The 10334-nt window shown below is 37.8% G+C and overlaps 1 protein-coding gene across 1 annotated transcript in view; it reads left to right on the top strand.

Moving 5' to 3' along the window:
• LOC109927834 (doublecortin domain-containing protein 1-like) overlaps positions 1-10334 on the top strand; it is a 395969-nt gene that overhangs the window by 114330 nt on the left and 271305 nt on the right. Inside the window, exon 7 of the mRNA XM_048607351.1 lies at positions 7285-7377. Coding sequence (XP_048463308.1) covers positions 7285-7377 — 93 coding nt within the window. The remainder of the gene's footprint in view (positions 1-7284; positions 7378-10334) is intronic.

The raw sequence follows: 10334 nt of genomic DNA, 5'->3' as shown, positions 1-10334 counted from the left end.
AGCACACACAAACGAAGCTGCGTGCGAACACTATTCAAAAGGGCAACAACACACTACAACAACATGGAACTACGCCAAGGGGAAGAAGAATACCTCTTCCAAGTGTTCAAGGATAATGGATATCCAAAGAACTGGGTCAGGAGATGCCTACAGGAACAGCATCAGAAAGGTTCCACACGCCCCGACACACTCATCACACTACCCCACATCAGGAACATGTCAGAACTTACCACAAGACTTCTACGACCACTGGGTATCAGAGTGGCACACAAACCCACATCAACCCTACGACAAGTGCTCACCCGAACTAAAGACCCACTCCCCGCCATGGACAGAACCAATGTTATCTACAAGATCCCCTGCAGAGATTGCAAGAAACACTACATCGGACAAATAGGAAGGAAACTAACAACAAGAGTACATGAACACCAACTGGCTACAAAAAGACACGACCAGTACTCACTCATCTCAATCCACATGGACAAGGAGAACCACAACTTCGACTGGGACAACACCAAGATCCTGGGACAGGCTAGGCAGAGACAAGCACGAGAATTCCTGGAAGCATGGCACTCCACGAAGCAGGCTATTAACAAACACATTGAACTCGACCCCGTATACATTCCACTATGGAGGAAACCCGGAAGTGAGGCAATCCATCGCAAATGACCCCAGAGTTTAAAAGCCAGGCGGGAAAACACACCGACGCTTCATCAGAGGCTGCACTGAGGATGTTACCAAGCACGGTAACGAAACGTCTGCGGAACAACAAACCAGCTCGGCCAGCCAACCAACCTCAACACCCACAACCTGAGCTACAAATCTACTCCAAAACCTTAGAAAAAGATTAATTTTTTCAAAATCTTTTTTTCCTGTCTGCTTACCAGTTCTCAATCCATTTGTAAACTGTATACCACTTACAGTAACTTTATCAGGCAGGCTGGAAAAGGAGCTTTCTGACTACTTTCCTAATAAGTTACAGCCTCTTTGCACTCAAAGCAAATGTTGGCTGTCTTGACATTTTCACCAGTATTAATAACTGATAATAAATTTTATGATAACCGCGCTTAAATATTAAAAGCCGAATGACTGTATAAGATTTCTTGCTTCATTTAGTGATGCTGCACTGATCTCAATCAGGATGTCTTAAGATTCTATGCTCACATCAACTGCATAAAACAATAGTAGCTGAGTTACCTGTACACTTGATTAAAATAAATAGAAAATACTCATCGAATGAAATACAAATGAAATGCATACAAATGGAATACTCAGCACATCAAACATCCAATATTCAGAAAGAAAATGTTTTATGTCAATGACCTCTCATCAGAGCTGGAAGTTTTCTTGAAATTAACGGCTTTTAAGCAGGTGCAGGAGTAGGAAAAAGGGAAAGGTCCTTGGTACAGCAGATAGTCGGAGCGATTAAATAGCAAAAACGATGATGGTGCAAGGCAGAAGTAAGTGATAATGAGACAAGTGTCTCCTGTCCACTTGGCTTTGCTTCACTATATTAAAGTATTGCATACATCTGGAGTGAAGGCCAGCTTTGAATTTGGACTGAAGGAAAATAAGCCTCCCTGGAGGAGGGTGTCTCACTCCACTTGGTCCTGGAATCATGTCATGGCCCACTCTGCAACTATTTAGCATTGGTGTGAAAGGAAAACCTCTTCATACATTTCATGGGCAGGTGCAGCCTACATTTACCAACTTCTGCTAAGTGGCTCTAATATTGTTTTGAAGTGAAGTATAAAATGAAAAATAGCTGGAAATAAATGACTAAGAGAGATTGATAGCAAAAAAATTGCCTGGAATTAAAAAATTATGCTAGCATGAAAGCTTCCAAACAAATGGGCCCAAGTGGGTGGAAGGCTGGCTGTAGAGGAATAGAAATCAGAGGAGCAGTAATCCTAGTTACAAAATATCTTCTGAAACTTGTAAGATTTTCTTCAATATAACTTTATCTTGCAACTATAGAAATATATTTTATAATTAAATATTTACTGTTTGTTATTAAATTCGTACAAAGTAAAACATTACCTTTATTGAGGGCTACGAAACAAAAGATTGCATATTTTTAACTCTGAAACAGGATAAATTGTAGAGTACAACCCAAGGCATGTTCTTTCTGAAACTAACAGCTCTTTGGGTTGTAGAGAATGGTCGATTAATTCCAGTAAGTTTTTGGAGGGTCTCAAATGAACACTAAGGAATACAGTAATAGAAATCTGAGAATGTCTAACAAATCCCCAGGATAAAACACGTGTTTGTCCATTCTATTGAAGCTCTCTTTCACCAACACTCACAACCCCCACCTCTCTCTCTCTCTCTCGATGTGTTTCTTGTTGTGTAGATTCTTATAAAATAAAACACAAGCAGGCAGCAGGGAGATTACACTTCAGTGCAGTCTGTATTCTAGTAGAGAGAAATAAAGTTGTTTAGTGAACACCTGCTATGGTGTCAATAGAGAGGCTGTGAACTGAAATCACACCAAGCATAAGAGGCTGATGAAGGGGTGCAGGTTTTCACGCTGCTAGCAGTCAGAATTTAAAGGGAGAATTGCTATTATAAAGCAGAGTTCATCAAAATATGCACTGGCAGACTAAAATTACACCTGGTGTTCTGGTGGAGCTTGGCTTTGTCCATGACCATTAGTAATGTTTTTTTATTATTCGTCCACATATTCTGACTTGCTTCTTTCTATATTAGACTTCAATTGGCTTTGATGCTTTTACTTCAGTGATGAGGTGTTGATTTTATCTTCCCATTGAGCCCCTTTATGTACTGAAGTTTTTTTTAATCCCCTGTTCTTTTGAGCATTTTGCACTCCAGGTAGAGGTCACACGGTTAGGCAGTGCAGGTGAATGGAGCATGAAAGCTGTCGGGGGAGAGATTGGAATTAAAAACAATGCCAGAGAGGTGCCATTCTCTTGAAATTGTTCACATTTTCTGTTTCTTATTTGTATAACTTTTTAGCTCATACAGTACAGATCTATCATTTCCAAAATCTCTGCTGTGGTTGAGGAGTATTTACAGCTGAGATTAATAGATGAACACTTAACATTTTCATATGAAATCCCTTTGTGCAATATTTCAATGCAGGCATTACATACTTGTTTCAGAAAAATTAACGCGTGTTAGAATGAGGACAAGGGACTATCTTACAAGATTTGTCTATTTCCAGTCTGCCTTCCTAGGCTCCGTGAGCAATTTTAGTTGATCAGAAATGAATTTGGCATCATACAGAGTGAATTGAAATATGTAAGAGTCGTTATGTGATTTTAGTGATATTTCTAAATGGGGAATTGTTGACAGTTCACATTCAACAAGGATTTATCTTATCGACAATTATGACCGCAAGAAAAAAAAATAAATTGAGCTTAAAATGAAGAGAAAATCAAGAATATAAAATGATCACAATTTACACTAAGGTCTGATACAAAGTAATTTTAAATTAATTTTGGTGTTGTATTTATATAAATACTGAAAGTCCAGTGCTACTTTTGTGGGAAATGCTGCAACAATGACCCAGTGTAAAATTAAAGTGTTGCCATTGCTCTTAACATTACGGCTGTTTGCCAACAGAAAAGAGACTCAGGGTACAAAATTAGGATCAAAGCCTTTGATGTCCTAGGCCACTGATTGTACCCATCATCGAAGAAAGGTTTTAGTCAAAAAAATCAATCCAGTGCTGTCTATCGATTTGAAAAACATCACAGCTGCTTCTAATAAGTGGACTAGATGGGCTGGATTGTATGGGGCTGGAATTACCTTTCGATTGCCAATGCCTGGGTGTTGGTCCTCTCAATTGCTGTGCTACCTTTTCTGATCAATACTGAATCATCCAGTGGATAGTAATTAGCTTTTAGAGAAGCACTCAACAAAGATCTGTGGTGACTCTGATAGACTTCACCAGAAAAGGTCAGGCAAAATCAGCAGTGAACTAGAAGGTGATGGATAAAGAAAAAGACCCCTTCCCTGAGAAGTACTTAGCTCTTTTTTAATTACTGTAATTTTCAACAAAAGTAGGAGAGTGAGATGATGAAGTACAGCACTTTCCTCCCTGCTGTTCCTGATGAGGCTTGATAGTCCTCAAAATTACGCATTGACTCTCGTTGATTTCTCCCAGTGTTTAGTACTAATAACCTGTAGGGTCTTTTTTCTCTCTACCTCTCAGCCCTAGTGTCACTGCAGTAATTACACTGTGTGAAATCTGCACTGCAATCACAGCTGCCAACTCTGAGCTTCACAAGCTAGGTCAGACTTTGTACTGCACAGATAAAATGCTAGACCGACACAAGACAGGAAGGAAAGGAGTGGGTTTAATTCAGAAGTATACTTTAGAAACAGAAACCTTCAGACTATGGATTGTGCACATTTGTGTTCATACACATTTCTAAATTATAAAAAAAAATAAAGCTACTTCATATTTTTAATGATTTTCTTCTTAACCTGATACCAGCAAAACGTCCACTAAAAAGGTATGTCCAGGTCATCGTTAGTCAGCATTAAAATCTGCTTCTATTTTTGATAAAACAAATCAAAATTTGTTTTTTAACCAATGTCTGTGATAAGTAATTTTTTTTTCCATTTATGTAATGGATGTGAATGCCCGTGGCAAAAACAGCATTTACTGCACATCCCTAATTACTCTCTCTCTCTCTCTCTCTCAGAGAGTGGTGGTGAGCCATCTTCTTGAGCTGCAGTAGTCCAAGGAATGCTGTTAGAAATGCACATCTATGGAGACAGCAATATTAAAATTAAGTAAAACAGAAATAGTGGTGCCTCTACAGAACTGTAAGGCTCTGAGCTCAATATCTGGTCTTGTCTCCAATTGAACCTGCCTGCCATCATCATGATGAGTTTTTGCCTGCTCTTGGCTGACTGGTTTGTTACACAGCAACAGAATAATCTACCTCAGCAAAGGTGGAATAACTGGGCATCACTAGTTTTGTTTCCCTCTTCCCTTTCTAACTTTCAAAGTTTTTCACTTAACCAGCCAATCATGCCTGAAACTAGAGACATGGTAGCAGTGTTCAGACCCGGTCTGTTCTGAAGTTAGAGGAGAGAAATCATTGATCCAAGAAAGAAAATTGAATTTAGTCATTGTCTTGAACTAAAGAAGGAATTTTACTTTAATGGGTTAATCAAGAAGATTACCTAATTCTATAAAATAAATAATTTGTACCCTCTGCTTTTTAATATTAAAGTATTAAATATTTAATATTAAACAAAATTCATTCCAGCATAGATCATCTACTCAGCAGCTGGAAAGAATTATTGTCCAGTCTGTGTGGTAAATATTCAGTGGTCCTAAGAATGACATGGAAGCTCACATATGCTTTCATGAAAATCAGAAGGGAAGAAATAAAATATAATTCTTTTTGTTGCTGCAGTGGGATGCACACTACGGCTTGCCAACAATCCAGCAGTCATTGTGCATTTACATTTTAAAAGGTAATCTATTCAGCTGGGAACTATTGAAAATACACTGCCAAACTTCTGCATTAGCATTTTTTATTTTTCATCACGTTACGAAGTTTGCAACATCAGTGCCTGCAATGTGCTATTTCAATTAAGCTTGTTAACTGCAGCAGGAAGTCCTAGTATTTTTAAAAGATTCTCTTACAGTTATAGAGACGCATGGCTGGCTATTTTGATTCAAGTGTGCAGATTTGAGGTTCAGAAAGGCATGAAGGTGTTAAAGAGGTAAGTAGGTGTAATGGCACATCTAAATCACTTGTTCACATTTGGCAGAATAAGTTCTGTGTAAATAAAGAATGCTTAAGTGCAGTGTATGATGGTGGCAAGGTTTCTTTTTTGGGGGACTCTAATCGGTCACTTCTCTTTCCCATACATAAACGCCAGCCAGTACCCGATAGAAACAAAGGAACCTCTCCCAGTGTCTGAATACAGTGACACTCATTCTAAGAGGAGTGGGGCAGCTTTTTGTAGGCACACTGCTTCAGACAAACAATGGCACACAATGAGTTATTGACTTGTTTATATATGGGGCTCTTTTCACTAACTAAATCTGACTCCCACAGTCTGGACAAATGATTGATTTCGCTGGTAGAATGGGAAGCCCTATGCATTTAACTCTATAGTGTAAACTGTTTCTTCCCCATTTGTACACCCTGAATAGAAGCTTATTAAAATGCACTTTCCAAAAATACCTGCAGCTGGCCATTATGAGTGAGTTCTGTATATATAAATAAGTAATTTGTCCCAGTCTTTTGTATGGCAACAGGGCATTGGAGTTTCATGTGGGTAGATATGAATGCTAGAATAATCAGTCTTTCACCAGATTGCGGCAGTTAATGTAAATGTATACACGATATGAAGTTATTTTTTTTCAAACAATTACATTCATATTACAAAACAGAAAGGAAATGAATTCCTCTGCCAAACTATGTGTCTAGAGGCAAATCTGTTGAATTTCATGCTCACGGCAATGAATGAGTTTGAGCCACATAAACTGTATCAGGGCACCGTCCATTGAGCACAAAATACTATTACGGTCTGATGTAGCATAATGCAGTTTGGCTTCTAAATGAATAAAATTGACTCTAGGTAATTTTCACAGCTGCATGGACCTGTGCATATTATTAATAAAATAAAATGCCTTATAGGAAAATAAAGTTTAGAACAGAGACATGCTGTGTTAAGATTTTATTTTTGCGTATTAAATGTAGATCACAATAACGAATGAGAAAGGAAGGCAATTTAAGAGTGTTCAGAATTTTAGACTGTTTGCATCAATTTTTTTGATCCCTTAAATCTACAATGTACAGTTTTGTACTGGGGACATTTAGAAGTTGTAAAGGTTATCTTGATTGTACAAGTAATTTCTGTAATATTATTTGTATAAGTCTGTGAAATCAGAAATTCAAAGTGCTGTTTTTTTAAATGTTGGTAGAAAGGCATTAAAAAAACAGTAAGATGTCCATCATCACAGAAATTCTCAGGAAGCAGACTCAACAATTAAACTGTTAATAGAAGCAACCTCTGTACATATAATCACTTGTAAGCTTATTCATGTCAACCTCCATTGATTTTATTTGAACATAATTGCTACAGAAGTGATATTTATTAAGAGGCACTTTGAAGTTTTTAACTGAACTGCTAATGAATTCTCTTCTAGCCATTATCATTTCAGTTTGTTAAAAGGTGTTCACTTATGATAGGTCTTTAAACATCAGAATATAGAGAAGCCAATTGTGTGCAAAACCATTCTGACAAATACCAAATATAAATTTTAAAATTTGTTTATCTTCCTTTTAGATATACCATGCCTTAAATGGATGTACGCGGAAGGTTACGCACAAAGCCCTTCTCTCTATGACTACAGGAGAACTCTATAAAATAAATGAAGATGTGAGAACTTTTTTTTTAATTGCTGTTCTATTAAACAAAGTCAGAGAGTTGTCACTGTGGGGGAGGGGATACAAGGTGCTTGCTGGGAATTTGTAGCTTTGTTGCTCAAAAGAGAACCTGGTCTTTACATGCATCTTTTCTAAATTCAAAAGCAAACTTATAGCTTATGAAATAGTGGAAGTTAATATGCTGTTTAGTACCTAATGAGAAGATAGTTGCAGCACATTTAGAGGAAGGCAGCTGGATATGAGCTTAGCATTTTCATGTGGCTGGCTGCCTTTGCACACAAACAGATTGAAATATGAACAGACCTAGTTATGTGGGGTCACGAGAGGCCAAGTTTTGTCTTCTACTCTATTCAGATTGCTTTAGGTTGTTGGTGGGGGAAGCTTTGGCTGGAAAGAGAATTCTTGATATTGTAGCTTATGCTGTGCAGTTAAAGTAGTAACTGCAGTTTACAGCATATGAGTGAATGAGGAAATAATTCTCACTCCCAACAAAAAACATAACGTTCAACTAATTACATCAGTAATTAATAACAGTGTTTAATTAATTCATATTCTTTCTTGTAATACAAGAAGAAAGAGGTATATTTTGACATGTTAAACTTATTCTTGAAAGGCCAAGGGGTTTTTATTTCCCTTGCTTTTAGTGTTATTTGAAATGTGCCCTTCATCAAATCCAGAGTTTATTGGAACAAAATCACCATTTAAAAATATGTAAGTGAAATATCTAGATTGTGAATAGCTTTGAATGAAGTCATAGAATTAAGATCAGAAGAAGATGGGAACAGACAAATTCAGTATGTTTAGGTTTTTTCAGAAATTAATTTAGAATAGCACATTTCACAATCATTAGAAATACAAAATAGAGCCTGTGCAATTGTTCAGTGGAATAATCTAAAATTTTGCTTCCCACAATTTTAGCCAAGATTTTTTAGCCATTTAATGGGATTACGTCTCTTCCTGGCTGACAGAGAACATTTTAGATTTATACACTGATATTCTGCATCAAGATCAGTATATTTAATTGTTTTGATTTTAAATCTAATGATTTAGGACATCAATAAATGAAAGCAACAGATAGACTGAAATCAGAGAAGGAATGTGTCTCTGTATTCCTGGATTTAATCTAAATGCCTTAAGAAATACTTAACAAAAAGAAAAATGATCAATTGTATTAAGTAGTTCACAAATTGCAGTGAATGCTTCATGGAGGCTCATGCAATGTGCTTTCCATCCTCATGTGTGTCAGAACCATTTAGCTCACGAGAAGGAAAACTGCAGAGAAGTTACGGTGGGCTTTAGGGTTTAAACTATAAGTTGGTACTTCTTATTCATGAAGTCTTTGTATACATATCTAGTGCATGTATTACATATCTCTTTCACTATATTCAATTGATGTGAAATGCCTAAAGTATGGAGGAATCTGATACAAGTGTGCTAAACTTTTGGAGAGGTAAGTTAGTTACAAGAAAGTCTGGCTGTGAAATTGGTCCCTCTAGCGCCTCTGGTGTCAGTGAAGCCTAGAGTGCTGAAACTGGCAGCAGATTCACTTCACACCATTTTTAGCGTTGTCTATGTGACATACATATTTGGAAATATGGTAGCAATTGTATACATGAAGTAGCCATAATGTGATGCCACTCAGCTTCTAAAGCTAATTTGGCATGTCCCGATCTACTATTTTTGATCTCATAAATGCAGTTAATGTCCTCTTTTAAGCATTCTGAACTGAGCATGTGTTAAGTTTCTCTAGACACCATCCACTAGCACTTCCTAAAGGGATCAGCATTGACCTTCTGGATGGAACAAATTGACTTTCCTTTGGCGTTGCAGCATTAGTGGAAGAACTGTGTACTGTGTTTTTGGAGGAATTCTCAAAATGTGTTGGAGTCAGAAGGGAACGGTGATGCATTTTTCCAAGGAACAAGATAAGGATGAATTGGATTCAAGGAAGTCGATAGAGTGTATACCATCATCCTGGATCTTCCTGGCAATGCCAGCCATGACCGTTTCAGTCACTGTGGTCTCAATACTTTGCAGCCTTGTCTTCTTCAAAGGTTTCAGGAGTTGCAGCATGTCTTCCTTCTGCTGAGTCTTTGCAACTATCTCCTGTTATCATTGACTTTAGCAATCATGAGGGAAGAGTGCCACAGAGTGTGTTGCAAAGTGATTCAGTGATGTACCTGTCACACGTGCAGTATGTGGAAGCTGTGAGGTGTGGGTGTGAGGCTTGCAGAACTAGTAAATGCATGAGGGTGAAGTGGACCAGAAGAATATTAGGAATGTGTCCTGATTGCTAGAAATTGCTGATGGGTGAGTGATGGGAGAGCATCGATGAGTATTGGAGCTTGGCAGTGGGATGGGCAGGAGGTGGTATTTAAGGATTTAAGATTCACACGTGGCTGAAGTTACTGAGCTTTGTGTGGCACTACATGAAGATCTTGAGGGTATGACAATACTATGGCTTTAAGAAGTGAATTTTGTTCCAGTTTTCTATGAAGGAAGGTTTAGATCAGAGGTGCCAATCGGTCTGCTTCAAAGCCCTTAAAATAAACAGCTGGTGAGGCCTTAGGTTTTCTTTTCTAAAGCTGGAACTATAGAAGCAGCCTGAATGGGTGGGGTCAAGCTCCCACAGATCCAGGATTTTTAGTTTTAGTCTTCCAGTAGCAATTGCTGGAGTCTTGAAGCTGGGTTTGGAAGCTGCAGTACATATCTCCCTGCTACTCTCTCTCTCTCAGAGATTTCTCTTGATGTTTTTCCTCCTGGACTGGAGAACTGCCTGTGAGACAGTCTATTTTACTGAATTGTGCCTTTTTCCAAGGGTGTGTTTGTGGGATGTTACTATATTGGATCAGTCAATTAGTAGTAGCTATTATATCTGTTATTTTGTTAAGCATTTCAATAGAGCTACAGTTAATCCAATTCTTTTCTTTTTATTTTGTCTGTATTTTA

Source organism: Rhincodon typus, chromosome 17 (assembly GCF_021869965.1).
Source record: "Rhincodon typus isolate 14 chromosome 17, sRhiTyp1.1, whole genome shotgun sequence".
Taxonomy (NCBI): Eukaryota; Metazoa; Chordata; class Chondrichthyes; order Orectolobiformes; family Rhincodontidae; genus Rhincodon; species Rhincodon typus.
Note: the sequence above shows the minus strand (reverse complement) of the source record. Positions and strands in the feature narration are given on the sequence as shown.